This window comes from Pelophylax lessonae (assembly GCF_965119305.1).
Source record: "Pelophylax lessonae genome assembly, chromosome: 8".
NCBI lineage: Eukaryota > Metazoa > Chordata > Amphibia > Anura > Ranidae > Pelophylax > Pelophylax lessonae.
In genome coordinates this window covers 57,966,215-57,987,626 of record NC_138775.1, presented here as the reverse complement: position 1 = coordinate 57,987,626, position 21,412 = coordinate 57,966,215, and the positions used below count along the sequence as shown (strand labels likewise).

The 21,412-nt window shown below is 43.7% G+C and overlaps 1 protein-coding gene across 1 annotated transcript in view; it reads left to right on the top strand.

The window, feature by feature from the left end:
- Window positions 1–21,412, top strand: part of SUCLG2 (succinate-CoA ligase GDP-forming subunit beta) — a 444,050-nt gene that overhangs the window by 122,153 nt on the left and 300,485 nt on the right. The window contains exons 4-5 of the mRNA XM_082265844.1: window positions 2,854–2,944; window positions 12,423–12,575. Coding sequence (XP_082121970.1) covers window positions 2,854–2,944; window positions 12,423–12,575 — 244 coding nt within the window. The remainder of the gene's footprint in view (window positions 1–2,853; window positions 2,945–12,422; window positions 12,576–21,412) is intronic.

Below are 21,412 nucleotides of genomic sequence, written 5' to 3'. Positions count from 1 at the left end.
ATCATGGCTCTCATTTTATCCAAAATCGTGCAGCTCTAACTAAAGGCAAAACTTTTTTTTTTAGCTTTTGATAGAGTGGAGAGGGACTAGAACACCTGTCAGCTTGTGTTGCTGTCTGTGCCCCCAATAAGGAGATTTACCCTCTCTATTTGTCCTGTTTACCATTATCATTGAAAGTGAACGTAAAATAAAATCCCAAATTTGGGCTTGTTCCCAGAAAAGTAATAGTGGGGAAATCTTCCAATGGGAACACTCGTTCTGGTCCCTTAAGGGATTCCTGTAATTGCAGGGGTGTCCTCTCACTTCCTGTTTGGCTATGGGACAGGAATTGAAGGGAAATCTCTGCAATGGGACACAGATGGCAACCCCCCCCCCCCCCAAAAAAAAAAAAAACAGTGCTTATAACGACCCCTTGTTCTATCCGAAATGAAAAAAAAAAAAATTGCCTATAGTTCTATTTTCAGTTTCTGAAGGATACCCGGGGCTACCATCTACCATTAGAACTGGTGTGGCTGGAGCCCCATATGATACTGCACTGAGGCTGCCCACAGGAAGCCCCTAGCGGGTTAGCAGGAGGACCCATGTCCGATATGGAAGGGCTGTCTGTAATCCCCTATCAGCAGTTCTGGGTATTGCAAAGGTTGAAGTGTATGTAAATATGTATTTTTCTGTATGTTTGCCATCATGTGTCACTGTGTACAATTTTCTCAAGCAAATCATTTCTTTATTGTCCAGTGAGGGATATAGAAGGTCGTTAACATTTTGATTATACTGCTGTCTGTGGGAGGATTGGACACTGGCAAACGAGCAACTGTAGGCCAGCCCAATGCAGAACCCAGTGTTTTTTTGCTAGTGTTGTAGGGTGATCATGTTTTCTTCAGCTCAGCTGTTGTAAAGATTAACCTGTCATTTCTCTAGAAATTGGTTTTCTTCAGTTTTTCTTCTATTAAGACTCTTCTGTACATCTCTGCTGGAGTTTGCCCCTCTGCTTTGCAGCAATTGAGCACAGTTATCCTTAGCCTGGCTTTTGGAGAACTGCATCTGGACCCCACTGGAATGGTTGTTGTGGGGCTAGCACAGTAGTAACCTTTAGGCATTGGATTCCATGTTGGATGCTTTTCAGCGTCATGGATATTGTCTCGGCACTTGCTCTGTCTCTATGCTCACACTTAGAGCCCATTCACACTAGCGCGACTTGTGTGCCCTCAAGTCGCCCCAAGTCTGTTGACATAACAAAAGCAATGTTAATCAATCAGTGCCGTCTTAATTGGCACTACTGAAGTCGCTCCGACTTCAGAAAAGGGTCCTGTACTACTTTGCGGCGACCTGTGATCCGACTTGTCCCATATACTTCAATGGGAGTCGCCTCCTTATCTTAATTGAAGCAACTTATGATCCGACTTGTGATCCGACTTTCCGTTAAAATGGTCCTGAACAAGAAAAAAGAGCATTTTTCTTATAATTTTTATTAGAACAGGAATATGGCTCCTCTCCACCTGGCTGTTTTTCTTGCAGGCATTTATCGGGCATTTTTGGAGGCAGGCATGACTTTTTTTGGATTTAGTGTCTGGGGGGTTCAAAAAGTGTCCCTGTGAAGTTTCATCTCTGTAGCATGTCCAGAACCAGAAAAAAAATAATTTTTCTTATTTTTATAAGAACAGGAATATGGCTCCTCTCCACCTGGCCGTTTTTCTTGCAGGCATTTATCGGGCATTTTTGGAGGCAGGCATGACTTTTTTGGATTTAGTGTCTGGGGGGTCCAAAAAGTGTCCCTGTGAAATTTCATCTCTGTAGCATGTCCAGAACCAGAAAAAAAAAGCATTTTTCTTATGAAAAAATCATAAATTATAATATAACAAATAACTATAAATAAGGTAAAGTGTGTGTATGTATAGGTGTGTGTGTGTGGCACTGGGGGGGGGGGGCAAACTAAGGTCAATCTATTTTATTTAGTAATGTAATCCAGTAGGATTACAATATATCAGTGTGTTTTACTTTTTTAATTTGCCGCTGGTTCCACCCCCCTGCGACGCGACGCTCTCAGGGAACGGAAGTCGGGGCACACAGCATCAGGTGGAAGATCTGGCCACCGTACACTGCCAAAATACTTTGCAGGATCCTGGGGACAAGGTAAGTAACCTCTTCCAGTATCCAGTGACTTCTCCCTGGTGGTACCACTAATGGCACTGAAATTCCACCCTGGGCCACACGTGGGAATACCGCCAGGGAGGTTAAACCAGGTATTGGCACTTTTGTCAGTGTGGGCAGGAGCCAAGTCCTGCTTTTAAATGTCGTGATGGTTAAAGACTTTGTGTGCCTGAAAAGAAAATAGACTTTTTGTACTTACTAAGGCCACTGAGAGAAACAGGTCACGCCCGACTGAGTTTATGATCTTGCTTTTAGTACTTATCTGTACTGAAATGAAACAACCTGGTAGTAGGAGGGTTATACCCAGGGCTGGCTTAGACTCAAAGAAAAAATTATTTTTAAGGCGATGTGTCGCAAAGTTTCTAGAGTCTGTCAGTAGCAACACATCCTTTTGTAGTCTGAAAATTCAATGCAACTGCTTCTCGATTAACAGCCGTGTTGTCAGCCTGCTGTGTGGACTTCTTTAGCTTAGCTGCTGATGCAGCCCAAAGGCCAACTAAAAGAGCTTGCGTCTGTTGGACAATACTAGTTTGATGATAGCGCAGTGCAGTCTGTATATGTTTCATAAGAGCAGCAGGTCCTAAAGTCTTGCTAATAATCGTATGTGGCTGCCCCACCATTTCATGAATCAAGATATATTCATCTTTAAAATGTATTTTTTTTCCCGATTTGTAAGTCTTAACGTGTGTTCGAATTGTCTTACAGTCCCGAGAAGGTGGGAGCGCTCACAAAACAGATGATTGGCTACAATCTAACAACAAAACAAACTGCAGAGGGCGGTGTTAAAGTTAGCAAGGTAAGTTCTGGTGTAGTATGGTTAAACCATATTCACGTGACAACCTAAGACTCCCTTCCCCATCTTCATTTTTGCACCATGTAAAGTAAAGGTCCAGGTTTACAAAACCCTGAAAAAAAGTCCTTTGGCAAAACGGTATGTGGAGGGGAGAATTAAGGTAAACATCTGTTTGCTGTCTGTCAATGCTGGTCAATGAATAAAATAATTATTTGAGCTGGGAAATCATATAAGGGGCGGACACCTGAAGATCTCTTAACAAACCTTTAGGTCGGGTTCACATATGTGCGGCCGCAGTTTCCAGTCTGGGGTCCGGTGCTTTTCTAGTCACCGGTTCAGGTGCAATACAGGTCGGAATTTTGGCTTAAATTCACACATGAACTGGACCCAAAAGTGCAAAGGACCCTTCGAGAACCCACACCACGGCCGTCCCAGACATGTGTGAACCGGCTCCATTGAGTGTCAGTCACACTCGCCTGTCATGCGAATTGGATGTGTTGAAAACCACATCCAATTTTCACATGTGTGAACCTGGCCTCTATAATCTCCAGGTCCTCACCTTTACACTCAAATCCCAGGCTATTGGCATTTTTAAAACTTCCTTGTAGTATTGACATTTGTCTCTCTAACTCATTCCAATAGGCCAATCAGTTTTGGCCAGTAGGAATGTGTAAGTGTCACTAAACCCACATCATAAAAACTATCAATAAATGCTGTATTACATGCTGTTCATACTCACTCAGTCAATATGGGATTCATTTTCTGTATTCTGTAAAAATCCTGGTTGATCCAGCAGTTCTTCATCTCCCCTACTTTCCATTTACATCTGAACAGCCCGTGTGACCATAGTGTCACACATGTGGGTGTATACACAGTGGTAAATTACAACCGACTCGCTCTCTCCTCCCCCATGCCTACTAACCAGCTAAACACAATGGGGGCAGGATAATATTACATGTAAATTGATGGAGGCTTCACCTCTCTTTTCTTCTAAGACACAAAGGGGTGTAATATAGCCTGGAGGGGTGTAACACAGCCTGTAACTGGCAGAAATCTGCTCACACCATTAAAAATAATAAAGATGTGATTTCATATAAATATTTGTATTTATTGATATTATTTAGTTTTACTCTGTTCAATGTATTCAAAAGGCTGTTTTAAATTTGATTTTGAACATGTGACCAGCAGCAGAGGACTAGAAGCTTCTCCTGCCACTGTTTCCCTGCAGATAGGCTGGGAAAGAGCTGGGTCACGTGACAGCTGTATATTGATTAGGAAAAGGTACTTTAAATATTATTTTTTAATAAAATAATTACTGTGCCTTAATCCCCATACAGAAGAAGAGATCATGTAAATTAAACTGTGTGTGTTTTAGTATCACTTTAATATTAGCTGGAAGAGTAGATCAGAAAGGTCCGAAATTTGTGGATAGCAGGAAACATTTAGAAATTGCTAATGATATGTGCAGGCACCTAGATGCATGTTTTTTTTATGTTGGATTTTTATTTTTTTTTTTTCCTTCGACTGGTTCACTTCAGGATGTGCCTGCTGTTTGCTTAACCCTGCCAGCAAATGATGAAGTGACCTGGGGAGCTTACATATCTAATGGGATGCCAGAAATGTTTTATTTATTTTAACTCTATGCAAAGTCCTGTGAGAGTAGGACAAAGAAAAGGGGTGAGAGGTTATACTTGCAGTTTTGAATCATTTGCTCAGATATGTTGAAGTAGCTATGGTATTTAACAGTATGCCAAGTTTTAAAAGATGCTTTGATAAATAAGGCATGCTGTGTCTTGCACAGAAAACCAAGCATCTGTTTTTTGGTGGTATATTTAGTTTTAAGCATCTTTTAATGGCATTGCTCTTGATCTACTCTAATTATGTTTTTTGCAGGAAAAGTAAAATGCAGTCTGACGACTGCCAAACAGATCACCACCACCACTTTTGCAGTGCACAAAATACTTCAGTGAATTGCAAGACCCAGGCAATTAATGAGCCTCTTTCTTGGCTTTTGGCAGGTGTCCATGTCCCCGCTACTGTAGGAAAGCCATTTCTTTCAAAATAGGGAAAACAAAAGGCGTCAAGTGATGGTAAAACCAGCCTCATTATCCTCTGTGTTTAACTACACCTCTGTGCCTTAATATAGAACACAGAGAAACGTCAACTTCATTAGGATAAAATTAGCATGTTTCAGAGGCTTCGTACTTTTAAACGTTTGGATCTCAAAAAGAAAGGCTTGAAGCTTTGTAGCTCGAAAAATGAAATGAAGTGTCCTACTTGTTCCCTGGGAAGCAGATAAAGAAATGCAGGGACTACAATCTTTCGTAATGTAACATTTTGTGACCTTTACATTTGAAGCTCAACTCCAGTTTAAAAAGAAAAAAAAAAAAAAGATAGTACCCTCCCACTCCATTCCAAGTGGTTGTAAACCCTCACATATACCCAGTGAAATGACGTATCAGGTGATACAGAGACTAAACAAATTCTCCTTCACAAATTGTAACAGTTTATCTACAGCCATCATTCCCCTACATCCATTTAAAGTGCAGGGGGCAGAGAGCTCTGAAAAGCAGGGGGTAGAGAGCTGAAGGTACATCATTGTGGAGAGCTCTGAGAGCTGATTGGAGGGAAGGGACACACCTCCCTTCACACAGCACACTGGAACAGAGGCTGTCAATCAGACACTGCTTTCCCCATCATTTTTTTCTTGGTGTCTGGAAAATCCATCAGTAGTGATTCATGCATATAGCAGAGGAATGAGGCAGCAGACAGAAATGACACCTAGTGCTCTGGATTGAGATGAGTACACACTATAGAAGGATATGTTTTGTTCATACTGCATGTCTGAGGTTTACAACCACTAGCTAATTGCTATTTGCTTATGGATGTGTTATCACAGGGATATCCAATTGGTCCTTTAGTGATAAAGAGGCAATGTCTCGACATCACGAAGGGGCGGCAGGAAGACAGGTTGGCTGAACAGTGGAGAGCAGCCAGCATGGGTCTGTATCCACCACTGGAAGAGGCACTGCGGAAAGTCATATGAAAGAGGGAGTCATTCTAGGGTTAAGAAGCTTATTTTTTCTTTTTATTTCTTCTCTATTTAAAATTTAAAAGCACAGGTTAGCAACATATTTGGGGGGGGGGGGGGGGGTTGTTGTGTGTGTGTTTTTTTTTTTTTTTTTTTCTGGGGTTGGTTGTTTAAAAGTCCTGTAAATTGAGCCTGCCCTTAACCTGCAGGAGATTCATAAAGGCTGCCATTGCTGGCCTTTCGTTTTGAAAATACTAGTTTCCTGGCTATCATGTAAACCATTGGCTTCTGTGCTTCCTGATCTCCATGGCTAAGCCCTGTAGGCAGGGCGAAACGCATCCTGGATGGAGTCTAGGCTGAGGCTGCTCTTCTCATACAGGGGTTTTGTGTGATGTGCGGTACCCGGGATTTTAATTTTTTCTTTATTGGAATTGAGATGAGCTTTTTCCCTGCCTGCATTCCCAGCGGTTGACATTGAACCTACCAGAGCCTTGAGCTGCCCCCTGTATTTTTTGTATGGGTTCAGTGCTTCCTACATCACTGTTCTGGAACAAATCTAGAATAAAAATAAGGAATCCTGACACTTGTCTTGCACATCTACAGTATGGTTTTTTCCAGGCTTAAAAAAGTATTGTCAGCATATAACAACAAACATTTTTGGAATAAGGGAGCAATAGCAAATGCCACTATTCCCTCATGCAAACAGAAGGAACAGTGCTACTACCCATACAGCTCGCCAATAAACAAGCTCCCAGGTGCCCGATTCACAGCCATTTAACTGAGTACATGTGTAGAAAGATGATCTGCACTCCGGTAGTTGTTCTTAAAAAAAATTCATCTTGAACCATAGAACACGCTGATAAGATCAGTTGACGTGTTTCAGCCTATAAGGCCTTAGTCATAACTAATAGAACTATTCCCTCATGACTGGGTCAGTTTATGCTGTAATAAGATGTATTTATTTATTTATTTATGTATTTGCTTAATGGTAATCATATGCTGCTTTCAAAATCCACCTTAACTGAAATAGAATCATTTCTCTAATTTGCTTAATGGTAATCATATGCTGCTTTCAAAATCCACCTTTAACTGAAATAGAATAATTTCTCTAATTTGCTTAATGGTAATCATATGCTGCTTTCAAAATATTTTACCTCTGTCCATTGAACACTGATGTTTGTTTTGCTTTCTCTTGTCTATACCCAAATTAAGAGCTGTTCTTATCTTTATTACTCTGCCATTCTGCCCTCTTGCTATTCCTTGTAGTCTGTTTTTGGTGTGAGAAGTTTATTCTGTCAGCCATGTGTCCCTCCTATGCAATCCTAATTGATTAATTGGCAATACCTCCACCCAACTCAGTATAAATGTAAGCCCTTTCTAGGGGATGCACAGGCAGGGGGTTGCACAGGCGGGGATTGCATTGGCAACTATCATCTTGGATAAAGTATTAATATTGGATTAAGTATTACACTTCGGCTCAGCACTTCAGCGAATGCACAAAGCATACAACTGCAAGCCAACAGACTGACTACAGGTGATCTGAGACTCAATACTGCTTTTCCTTCTCACATTCAGTTTACATCTCAATCTCACCACCCTGTATTATGCAATCCCTAATTCTCCTTCTCATGTTTGCATCCTCTCTCCTAAAACTTTCTCTCCTTCACCCCTCATCTCCGCCCCACTGCTTGTATATATCACCCTCACTCCTATCTTCACCTTTATACTGCACTCATCAACTCCTGCTGATTCTGAACCAGTGTTAATTTCGTCGACTAAAACCGACTAAAACGTTTTCGTCGACTAACATAATTCAGATGACTAAAATACGACTAAAACTAAAATGGCATTTTAGTCTTAAGACTAAAATACGACTAAAACTAAAATGGCATTTTAGTCAAAAGACTTAACTAAAACTAAATGAAAATTTACATTTTGAATATTAGATTTTTCACTCCAGGACCAGCAGTAGTATATAATATGTTTGGAAATTGTAGAGAAATGCTTAAATAATGCATTACAAATTACAATTGAACTACACCCATTCGATTTATAGATGACTAAAATGACCTTTAGTCGACTAAAATATATTGGAGTTTTAGTCGACTAAATACGACTAAAACTAAAACACTTGCAGAAGACTAAAATGGGACTAAAACTAAAATGCCATTTTAGTCCTAAGACTAAGACTAAAACTAAATTGAAATTTGCTGCCAAAATTAACACTGTTCTGAACCCACACACCAATAAAAACTACAGGACACTGAGATGTGTCCCCCCACATAAATCATACTCCCATATCACCTCCCTCACCCTTCTGCTTCTCCTAACCTCTGGAGATATTTCCCCAAATCCTGGTCCCCCTTCATTTACCTTTGGCAGACATACCCGTCACCCCCTATCCTCTCACACCAGCCAAAATCCACACAATCTGGTTTCTATTCCTCTTCTGCCTCGAGCCAACCTCCCCTTCCCCTGCGCCCTCTGGAATGCCCGCTCTGTTTGCAACAAACTCACCTCTGTCCATGACCTATTTATCACAAACTCCTTCAACCTGCTTGCAATTACTGAGACCTGGCTTCAAGACTCTGACTCTCCTTCTCCTGCTGCCCTCTCCCATGGTGGCCTCCTGTGGACTCACTCTCCCAGGCCTAGTGGACGGAAAGGAGGTGGGGTTGGAATTCTGCTTTCCCCTCAAAGCACTTTTCAGGTTCTTCATCCACCGCCTTCTCTGTCTCTCTCCTCATTTGAAGCTCACTGTATTCGTCTATTTTCTCCAGTTTCGTTGAGAATTGCTGTGATCTATCGGCCTCCTGGACCGGTATCAGGCTTCCTTGATGACTTCTCTGCCTGGCTACCCTACTTTCTCTCTTCTGAAATTCCCACAATCATTCTTGGAGACTTCAACATCCCTGTTAATCTTAACACTCCTGCTACTTCTAAACTTTTGAGCTTAAAGCGGAGTTCCGGGCACAAAAAAGATTTTTTTTTTTTTGTGCCCCTCTGCTAGGTATGCCTCACCTGAAAAGGAATTGGATAGTTATTTTTTTTTTTTTTGTTTACTCACCTTTTTATTGAAGATCGTAAATACTCACCTATGACAGCTTCCTCCTCCAGCGCTGAGGCTCACCCCGTCACTTCCTGCCTCGCGATGATTCCTGGGAGCTAAACGTCATAGCTCCCAGGAATCAATGCGCCGCACCGGCCCCGCTCGTCATTTCCGGGCGACGCCGCATTCCCCTGCTAAACAGCTTCTGGGCATGCCCAGAAGCTGTTTAGGAATGCGGCGCCGCACCGGAAGTGACGAGAGGGGCCGGTGCAGTGCATTCTGGGACACGAAGACGCGGAAGAAGACAGAGAAGAGGACCGCGCCGGCTTCAGCTGCCCACAACCGAGATGGAAACGCTGTGGAAGAAAATTTCTAAGTAAGTATTTCTTCTTACAGGTAAGTGCGAACCGGGACAGATCAGAGGCTAGCCATTGTGGAATGTGCTAGCCCTGACTGTCCCGGGGGTATGTTCAGAAAAAAATCGTTTCTCTGCCCGGAACTCCGCTTTAACCTCCTCTTTTGACCTAAAACAATGGACACATGTTTCTACTCACTCTAATGGCAACAGCCTTGACCTCATGTTCTCCTACCTATGCACCCCTCACAACCTCTCCAACATTCCATTCCCTCTCTCTGATCACCACCTCATTAGTTTCAGTCTCTCCTTGTCCTCCTCCTTACCTTCCAACTACCAAACAATTACCCGTAGAAACCTTCGCCATCTGAACCCTTCACTTCTTTTTTCTGCTACAGATGGTCTCTTCAACACAATCTCATCCCTCTCCTGCCCCAACATGGCCACTTCTGTCTACAACAGTTCACTGTCATCTACCCTGGATGCTTTGGCCCCCCTCACTACACACAGAATCAGACCCCGACCGCTTCAACCCTGGCAGACAGACAATACCAGAAGCCTCAAAAAACGTAGTCGTGCTCTTGAGCGTCTGTGGCGTAAGACTAAGTCACAGCAAGATTTCAGTCAATATAAATCTGCCCTCCAAAAATACAGTTCCTGCTACCACACTGCCAAACAGACCTACTTTATCACTCTCATTAACACCCTCTCACACAGTCCCCGTCAACTCTTTTCGACCTTCAACGCTCTACTTCGTCCTCCATTGCCTCCACCCACTAACTTACTCCCTGCCCAAGAGATTGCCAATCACTTCAAAAATAAGATCGATACAATTCGTGAAGAAGTTTTTACACTAAAGATATCTCCCTCACCTTACACACCTTGTCCTCCTGCACAATCAATACTTCCCTTGTTTAACCCAACTACTGTAGAGGAAGTTACTAAAATTTTTTCTTATGCCCACCTAACTTCCTGCCCCCTGGACCCTGTTCCTTCTCAAATACTACGGTCACCCTCTGACTCTATCCTACAATCTTTAACTCATATCTTCAACCTCCCTCTCCACTGGCATCTTCCCCAACTCTCTAAAACATGCGCTAGTAACTCCCATACCAAAGAAAGCCTCACTAAACCCCTCCAATCTTAATAATTTAAGACCCATCTCCTTACTCCCTTTTGCTTCCAAGCTCCTTGAACGTTTAGTCTACAACCGCCTGAGCAAGCACCTCATTGAGAATAACCTCCTTGATCCCCTTCAGTCTGGATTTCGCCGGCAACACTCCACAGAAACATCTCTCCTAAAACTTACAAATGACTTACTAACAGCTAAAACCAATGGTCACTACTCGATACTCTTACTCTTGGACCTCTCTGCTGCCTTTGATACTGTTGACCACCCCCTCCTTCTCAAAAAACTCAGTTTGCTCGGTCTCCGTGACTGTGCTCTCCACTGGTTCGAATCTTGCCTATCTCACCGCACCTTCAGTGTCACTTACAATTCCACTTACTCCTCTGCAACTCCTCTTACTGTTGGGGTCCCCCAAGGTTCTGTCCTTGGACCGCTACTATTCTCAATCTATACCTCCTCCCTGGGTCAGCTAAAAGCCTCCCATGGCTTCCACTACCATTTCTATGCTGATGACACCCAAATCTACCTCTCTACCCCTCAGCTCACCCCATCAGTTTCCTCCCGCATCACTGATCTACTAACAGACATATCAGCCTGGATGTCTCACCACTTCCTCAAACTGAATCTATCTAAAACCGAGCTCATAATATTTCCTCCTCTACGTGCCCCTTCCCCGGAATTCTCTGTCAAGATCAATGGAATAACTCTTAGTCCTTCCACACATGCCAGGGTGCTAGGGGTAACCCTGGACTCTGCACTGTCCTTTCAGGCTCACATCCAATCCCTGTCCAAATCATGCCGCCTTAACCTCCCCAACATCGCTAGAATACGGCCCTTTTTAACCAATGACACCACCAAGCTTTTAATTCGTGCCCTGGTTATCTCTCGCCTCGACTATTGCAACTCCTTCCTCATTGGATTACCCTTACATAGATTATCCCCCCTTAAATCCATAATGAATGCAGCTGCAAGACTTATCCACCTTACCAACCGTTCAGTGTCCTCCATCCCTCTCTGCCAATCCCTTCATTGGCTTCCACACACCCAACGTATAAAATTCAAAGTGCTAACAATAGTTTACAAAGCCATCCACAACTCTGCCCCCAGCTACATCACTAACCTGATCTCAAAATATCAACCTAGCCGCTCTCTTCGGTCCTCCCAAGACCTCCTGCTCTCTAGCTCCCTTGTCACCTCTTCCCATGCTCGCCTCCAGGATTTCTCCAGAGCTTCTCCCATTCTTTGGAACTCTCTACCCCAATCTGTCCGACTGTCCCCTAATCTATCCATCTTTAGACGATCCCTGAAAACCCTTCTCTTTAAAGAAGCCTACCCGGCTACTAACTAATAACGCTGTTTCACTTGCTCCATCAGCTCATCCCCCACAGCTATTGCCTTTTGTATCAATTGACCCTCCCTTTTAGATTGTAAGCTCTAACGAGCAGGGCCCTCGGATTCCTTTTGTTCCAAATTGTAGTGTAACTGTAATGTCTGCCCTCATTTTGTTAAGCGCTGCGCAAACTGTTGGCGCTATATAAATCCTGTATAATAATAATAATAATTTAGGCATAGCCACATCCATTATTTAAAGTGAAGCAACCTTTTAAAGTCATTGTCATCTATATCAGTGGTCCTCAACTCCGGTCCTCAGGGCCCACTAATAGGCCAGATTTTAAGTATTACCTTGGGGAGATGCAGACTAGAGTACTGCAATTACTGAGCAGCAAATGATATCACCTGGGATGTATTTCAGTTATCTTGCAAACCTGGCCTGTTAGTGGGCCCTGTAGGCCAGGGTTGAGGACCACTGATCTATATGACTGTTACCCAGTCTTGTGATTGGCTGCTCATGCATCAAGTACTTCATCGTAAGAGGCGTGTTTCTAACTCGGATTACTTTTTCTAACTTGTTTTCAGGTTATGGTAGCAGAAGCTCTAGACATCTCCAGAGAAACCTATTTTGCAATATTGATGGACCGGGCTTGCAATGGACCTGTGCTGGTTGGCAGTCCTCAGGGAGGAGTGGACATAGAAGAGGTGGCTGAGAAAACCCCTGAACTTATTTTTAAGGTAAATTCTACTATTTGACTTTGCACAAGGAACAGATTTGTATTAAGTACAACGTAGTGGCAAACTCTTGATTTTTTTTTTTTTTTTTGTAAATTTTATTTATAAAATTGTTTTTGTTAATTTTATGGATTAAATCTCTAATAAAGATACATTTAATACAGAGTGCATCAATGACACTCAGTTTACAGATTATGCTGGGCTTTCTAATACCTGCACTGCTATAATGTTTATTAGTAGCGGGAGTTTAACTTCTGACTGCTCTATTATATATTTTCATTTTGGGTAGGTGGAGAGGGGATATATCCCTCCTTTGAGTTATTCAGATCTATTTTATAGAAAACAAATGAAATACAGGCTAGCACAGTTGCTAGGTGGTTAGCACTTCTGCCTAGCAGCACTAGGGTCATCGGTTCGAATACCAACCACAGCACCACCTGCACCAACCACATTCCAAAGACGTGCTGGTAGGTTAATTGGTTCCTGTCTAAATTGACACTAGTATGTGTGTGTATGAGTAAGAGACCTTTATACTGTAATCTCCTTGAGGGCAGGGACTGCTGTGAATGTATAATATATATGTAAAGGTCTGCGTAAATTGAGGGCGCTATAGAAGTACCTGTAATAAATACCTTTTATACTGTACATTTTTTTAAAAGAGAATTGCTTTATATGCCCATCGCTTCTTGCCAAATACAAAAATCAAAGGGTTGGTCTTTCATTTTAGCATAAAGAGAGATGTCTCACAAATCATACTGTTTTTTCCCCCACTGTTCATCCATAATTGTTAATTTACAGCCCAGGTATATCCAAAAATTATAGTCATGTATTCCTACTTGCATAAAGCTGTTTTAGGCTGTAATTTCCTCCTTGGAACCTCGGTTGTGAAATGAGTGTCCTTTTTTTGTTTTCAAATTTGAGATATGTGGATAAAATTTGTTTTAAAGTGATTCTGAAGGCTCTAGGTTTTTTTTTACCTTTATTCTATGCATGAAGGCAAAAAAAAAAAAAAAAAAATTGTGTGCAGCCCTCCCAGCCCCCCGTAAAACATACCTGAGCCCCATCAGGATCCAGCAATCATAGGTGTTAGATGATGATGGTGCTGGGGGGTATAGGGGGTTGCAGTTATTTCTATTTGTAATTATTGCCATTATTTCAGTCTGGTAGCCACTCTCCCATAATGTGCATGCACTTCCAAACCAAAGAGTAAAATTTTAGGTGGACATTTCAGAAACCTACATGTGACGGTACTCACCGTCACTGGAAGTGAAAAACAGATAATTAATGGTTTGAATTGCTTCAGATGGGACAGTCATATTTGTCAGCAATATCTCCATAAAGAAATATGAAGATTTATTCCCATTGCCATGAAATCTGTAATTCCTAAATAATGTGTGTATTACATATCTCTCAAAGTCAGACAGGTTTTCCCTATTGTTTGTGGATTGGGATAATGTGTATTCCAGCTTCAATGTGAGAGAGAGGCACAGACTGTCACTGGCAGCCTTGTCCTATTGTTTGTGTATTTGGAGGGAATGTGGATGGTGCCGTCCCATTGTCTGTTAATGACCTCACATTGTTCTGTCCAGATGGCTAGATAATTAGGTTAGGGGGGAGGGATTGTGTACACTGTATGGGAATGACTGAGTGGAAAACCCTGTTTCTATTGGATTGTGAATGTTATGTCCAGTTCTCCACAAGGTCCACCTGGGCGGTAACCTTGTGGGGGAAAACTGTATAAAACCTGTTTCTTGTTCAATAAAGAGTTCTAGTTCACCCTCAATCTAGAGTCTGGTCTCTTATTGGGGGAATATTCTACAAGGCATTGCTATGGTCTTCCATGCTCCCTTGGATAATCACTAAGGTCTTGTAAGAGCTTGTGTAGAGCTGGTTCCTGCTGCCCTCTATGGGGAAAGAGGTCCACCCACGGGAACCTGGAGCCTTGTCGTAGGTCCAGGGTGGGTAGGAGACGGCAAGACTTTAACCAAGCTGTGGCAGTTCGTGGGGTTTGAGGCGGTTATGGTGTCTGGTGGAGTGCTTGGAGCCCTCTGGAAGCACTAGGAGCATCCGTCAACGGAGGTACCTGGTCGGGGTGCAGGTTGATCCGTTACACTACACATAAATGCATTTCTGATATGTTGCAATGTACTGTACAGTTCCAGTATTAAGAGCAACACTAAAACAACAAAATTAGTATACTTACCTCCTCGAGCAGCCCCGATCCTCTTCTTCTGGGTTCCCCCACCGCCACTCCAGGCTCCTCCTCTTCAGTAAGTACCCCCTATGAAAAGCGGCTTCCCATGGGGGCACCCGTGCTGGCTTGCTCCTTAGCTGCCTTGTCTGTGTCTATTGACACACTGCAAGCGGCTCAGCCCCGCTCACCGCTTAGCACAGTATCTGCTATCAATCTGCCCAGCGAGGAGGGAGACAGCGGTTAGAGCCGCTGCTTTTTTCCACATCTGCAGGATCGGATTGGGCTCAGGTAAGTGTAAAGAGGGGGCTGTGGGGGATTCTGCATCACAGCTTTTTCACCTTAATGCATTAAGGTTAAAAACCATAAAGTATAACTAAAAGCAAAACTTTTGTTTTTTTTTCTTTTTGGATAGAATGCAGGTGAATTCGAATTGTCAGATTTTATTCCCGTCTGTTCCCCAGTTAGGGAGATTGCCCCTCTTTATTTTTCCTGTTTACCATTATCATTGAAAGTGAAAGTAAAAGAAAATCCCAAATTTTGAGTTGCCCCCAGAAAAGTAATAGAGAGGAAATCTTCCAATAGGGACACTCGTTCTGGTGACCTACGGGTCCCCAAGGAATTCCCATAATTTGCAGAGATTTCCTCTCACTACCTGTTTTGGCTATGGGACAGGAAGTGAATGGAAATCTCTGCAATGGAATAATCCTCCCTTACTCTATTCAAAGGCTTTCAAACCACTTTTAGGAAGCTGTACAGTAGGGCTGGGCGATATGGCTGAAAACTGTATCACGATATCAGTGTTTCATATCGGTCGATATCGATAATTATTGATATTTTTTATTACCCATTTAAAATAAGGACCCTAGGGTGAGAATGCAGGGCGGCGGGCATGGTACAGGAGAATGCAGGGTACTGGCATGATGCAGGAGAATGCAGGGTACTGGCATGGTGCAGGAGAATGCAGGGTACTGGCATGGTGCAGGAGAATGCAGGGTACTGGCATGGTGCAGGAGAATGCAGGGCACTGGCATGGTGCAGGAGAATGCAGGGCACTGGCATGGTGCAGGAGAATGCAGGGCACTGGCATGGTGCAGGAGAATGCAGGGCACTGGCATGGTGCAGGAGAATGCAGGGCACTGGCATGGTGCAGGAGAATGCAGGGTACTGGCATGGTGCAGGAGAATGCAGGGCACTGGCATGGTGCAGGAGAATGCAGGGCACTGGCATGGTGCAGGAGAATGCAGGGCACTGGCATGGTGCAGGAGAATGCAGGGCACTGGCATGGTTCAGGAGAATGCAGGGCACTGGCATGGTGCAGGAGAATGCAGGGTACTGGCATGGTACAAGAGGATACGGGGTTGTGGGCATACTACAGGAGATGCAGTGCTGTGGGCATGGTACAAGTAGACCATGCCCGCAGCACTGCATTCCTTGTAGTGTGCCCGCAGCCCTGCATAATGGCAGGTAGTGAAGCTGTTTCACTTACCTGTTCCAGAGGCGCCTTCATTTTAAAAATGACGCCGCCCGGCGCTGACACGTCATTGCGCACTGCGGCGCGTGCGCGGTGACATGTATGCGACGGGCGGCGCCATTTTTAAAGCTTAAACCCATCGGAGCGGACTTTTTTTTTCCCTTGACTCGAGTATAAGCCGAGGGGTATGTTTTCAGCACAAAAAAATGTGCTGAAAAACTCGGCTTATACTCGAGTATATACGGTACTTTCAAGTTCTAATATCGAACGGTTTTATCGTTCAATTTTTTTATTGCTATCGATCACGTGACTATCGCGATACATATCGGTATCGTTTTATCGCCCAGCTCTACTGTACAGTCTAACAGTCATCCTTGATTTCCAGTCAAGTGACTTTGCCCAGGCTGAGATGTCTGTCTAAAGTACATGAGGAAGGCAGCGCATGAACCACACCGCGCTGCAATGGATAAGGAAGTCAGGTGAACCGAAAAACAAAGTACATAAAATGCTTACATCCCCCTGGGCAGGAGTGGACAAGGGCACCTGGCAGCAAGCAACACAAGTGCGAGGAGGTCAGTCTCCCAGGACTGCTGAGCAGTGTGTGGAAAAGCAGCCGGCGCAAGGATGAAAGGACTCTGCTGTAGTACCGTAGTGGTGACATCATCTGGACAGGCGCCACTTGCGGAGAAACACCAGGAACCAGGGTGGAACACAAGCTATATGGTTGCCATAAGATGTCTGTCTTCTGCAGGCTAGAGAGAGCATTTCTTTAGTCTCCTCTTCCCCCAGTGACCAGACTGCAACACTGTAACTGCAAGTCACAAGGTGAGAGGCTGCAGCAGGGGCTGATCTGTGTCAGAGATTTGTGAAGATTGCTAAGAGCTCCATAGGTAGTATGCTGCCCAGGTATGATGCCAGGACAAAGGGAATGGTGCTTTAATTGCCACCTGTACACATTCTTAGTAACAACCACTTATTAACAAGTTTAACTAAAACTCCAGACAATCTAAAATAAGCTGTTCAGTATAAAACACAGAGCTATGCAATTAGGCTGTTACATGCTTATCTGCAGAAATTTATATATTTATTATACACATGCACGCCTTTAACCCCCTCAAAGTCCCGTATATATTTTACATTTATTTTTTCCCCCCTATATTTATTTTTTTAGACACTTTACAGATCTGGAGGGGTTAATGAGGGATTGCTGTGAGTATGATTGTTAAGCAAAGAAGCTAAGAAAAATCTTAAAAGCAAGGCACTGCAGGCTACCGGAGAAATGGGCACACCAGTCAAGTGTTTTATTAATAAAACCAGGTTATGTTCTGATACTTTTAAGCACTTGGTGGAATCGCTGTAAAGATCTTTCTTTACAAAGTGATATCGCAGCGGACAGTATCAGAAGACCGGCATTGCAGGAGATCCATGTGGCTGAAAAGGTTCCGGCTGATGAGCTGCTTGTATCTGCTAATACAGGGTTTAGGGGAGAGCGGAGAGGGATCAGAGGATTTTTCCTTACTTTAACAGAATACGATGTTAGCAGAAGTTTTCCAGCGATAACTTTATTTTTTAAGAAGGTAGAAAGGGATTAGAATCACTGCCAGGACTTTATTGCTGATTCTGGTAGTACTGAGCATGTAGGACAGTGGTGGTGAATTTAGTTGACATGGGGGGTTTCAAGTGCAGCCCCTGACATCACCAAGGGTCGCAAATGATATTAAAGAGGAAGTAAACCCTCCTCTGACACTTTTACCTATAGGTAAGCCTATGATAAGGCTTACCTATAGGTACTGTAAATATCTCCTAAACATGTACCGTTTAGGAGATATTTACCTTACATGCAGCCAGTGACGTCACTGGCGCATGCGCTCTGAAGGAACGGCCGCTGGTGCCGTTTCTTCAGAGACCTGTGCCGTGACTGTCGGCTCCTGCGCGCGTGCGCGGGAGTGACGTCACCGCGGCTCCGGCCAATCAGATGGCCGGATGCCGCGATCCCGGGAGACGGGCTGCTGGACATGTCGCCCGTCATAGAGGTAAGCGGGCTGCACGGCAGGGGCTCGTTCTAAGGTAAGTATTGCATAATGAGCTAGTATGCGATGCATACTAGCTCATTATGTGTTTCTCTTACAGGTTGCCAAAAAAAAAAATTGTACGGGTTTACAACCTCTTTAAGCTGTCAGACTGCAGACATGTAACAGGAGGTGGTCAGAGACCGTAAACATGCTATAGCTGTTGAAAGAAACTGGAGAGGCGCACCACTCACAAGGTACAAGTGAGATCCCCTGCTGCCGTGTGAAGCTGGGTGCCCGCCTGGTCCGCAGCCAAGTAGAAAGTGAAGAAAGAGTGGTGAGACTTCCAGCATAAAAAGTGTAATCCTTTACTGCAAATCCATTAAAAATAGAGACATACAATGCACAAATCGCTCCCAAGACGTTAGGAAACGTGTTTCACACTGCTGTGCTTAATCATTGCAAATCCATGGTGATTAAGCACAGCAGTGTGAAACGCGTTTACTTACCTCTTGGGAGCGATATGTGCATTACATGTGTTTTTTTTTTTTTTTTTATGTTCAAATAGGTTTTTATTAGAATTTAACATAGAAAAAGTAAATAATACAACAGAACAGTATAACATACAGATGTTCCGCCTAGTCGGGGAACGACAGGCTTACTATAGTACAGCCGGGTTAGAGTCTCTGTCCATATAACAGCCGTGTACCTGTAAATAGAACTATTTTCAAATGAAAAAATATTGGGATAGAAAAGGCGGGGCTTTGCGGGCCAGTGGGAGTAGAAGGATCAGAGACAAAACTGATTATAAAACCAAAAATACATTTTATTGATATATAAAGAGAATAAAAAACACGCATGGGCTACCATATTTTCAAATGGTCAATAACGGATGTGAGGCGGGAGGACGGGGGAGAAAGGAGAATTGGGGAAGGCAAGTGGGGTGTGAGAAGGAGGAACTACCGTTGCCCCTCATGGGGGGGTTCAAAAAAGAAAAGCATGTTTCATTAAAAGCAAGTACAGTTCTATTCAAAATTATTCAACCCCCACTGAAATTGATTGTTTTGGCCAGTTTGACATTCATTTTGATCATTCAGTCATCCTGCTTACAATTAAATCAAAGAGGCACGTGTAGGTCAGACAAATATAACATAACATTTATAATAAAATAACCACAAATTTTATTTTCTGTGCTCACATCATTATCAGTTTTATTCAACCCCCAAGTGACATTCAATCTTAGTACTTAGTACAACATCCTTTTACAGTTATAACCGCTTTTAAACGTGAAGCATAGCTTGACACAAGTGTCTTGCAGCGATCTACGGGTATCTTCGCCCATTCGTCATGGACAAAAGCCTCCAGTTCAGTCACATTCTTAGGCTTGTGCACTGCAACTGCTTTCTTTAAGTCCCACCAGAGGTTCTCAATCGGATTTAAGTCTGGTGACTGTGATGGCCACTCCAAAATGTTCCAGCCTTTAATCTACAACCATGCTCTAGTGGACTTGGAGGTATGCTTGGGATCATTGTCCTGTTGAAAGGTCCAACGTCTCCCAAGCCTCAGGTTTGTGACGGACTGCATCACATTGTCATCCAATATCTCCTGGTACTGAAGAGAATTCATGGTACCTTGCACACGCTGAAGCTTCCCTGTACCTGCAGAAGCAAAACAGCCCCAAAGCATGATTGACCCCCCCGCCATGCTTCACAGTGGGCAAGGTGTTCTTTTCTTCATAGGCCTTGTTCTTCCTCCTCCAAACATAGCGTTGATCCATGGGCCCAAACAGTTCTAATTTTGTTTCATCAGTCCACAGAACACTATCCCAAAACTTCTGTGGTTTGTCCACATGACTGTTGGCATACTGCAGTCGACTCTTCTTATTCTTTGGAGACAGCAAGGGGGTGCTCCTGGGAGTTCTGGCATGCAGGCCTTCATTACACAGTGTGCGCCGTATTGTCTGAGCAGAAACTTCAGTACCCACATCTGACAAATCTTTTCTCAGTTCCTCAGCAGTCACACGGGGACTTTTCTCCACTCTACGCTTCAGGTAGCGCACAGCAGTCTAAGTCAGCATCTTCTTTCTGCCACGACCAGGTAGCGTTTCAACAGTGCCCTTTGCCTTGAATTTGCGAATGATGCTTCCTATGGTGTCTCTTGGTATGTTTAACATCTTTGCAATCTTCTTATAGCCATTGCCCTTCCTGTGAAGAGTAATCACCTCTTCTCTTGTCTTCCTGCACCATTCTCTTGACTTCACCATGTTTGTTACCACACCAGTAAATGTCTAGAAGGAGCTGAGTATCACAGTCATTTTAAAGCTGCCTAATTGGTGCTTATTAGGCTTTATTGCTGCTCCCTGACATCCACAGGTGTTTTCAATACCTGATTGAAAACCCTTCAATGAACCTCTGTTCTTCAGAGTGGTAGTCTTTAAGGGGTTAAATAATTGTGTCAATGAAGAATTCACAAAATAAACATTTCTCTGTCGCTCATTGACAGACGTAGTCCTTGTTGATTCAACACACTCGGGTTATGCTGCCCTCTACAGGAGTAGGACTAGACAGGAAAGAAAACGTTCTGGCCACACCCTAGGGGCAGTCCCAGAGGGTATATCCTCTCACTTCCTGCTCTAGCAAATCAGTTTTTTTCTGTCTAGTTAGGAGTAAGGACCTAGATACCTTGCTGGGATCTTCGGTCCTGGCAGGATTTTTTTCTTAGAAAAATTTTTTAGACAGCTTTTTTCTCCAGTGTTCCTGTGAGATCTTCAAGCAAGAAAGCTGAACTGGGCGACGGGCTGGATGTTGAGATCCAGTGGTCACCCCAGTTCAGCCTACGAGCGCGTGCAGGCCATAGCTCCGCGCTGGGTCGGCCGCGACATAGTCCCACTGGACGGGGACTGACCCTGCGAGTTAAACGTCTTGCTGAAACGCCAAAGACCATGAGTCACGGCGTCCGTATTGGTCGACAGCCCTCCCACCTCGGTGGAGAGGGGTACTGTCAGGAGTTGGCGCCTGCCTGGTTCCGGTATGGTGAGTAGTATGTTCCCCCTTTCCCCCTGACGGGTCTTGTGGTGAACGCGGGCCCCTCTCTGTAATGGTAAGGATGGGTCTTCCCTCTATCCTATAACATGTCACAGATCCCCCTGTTTGAGTGTGATTTTTGT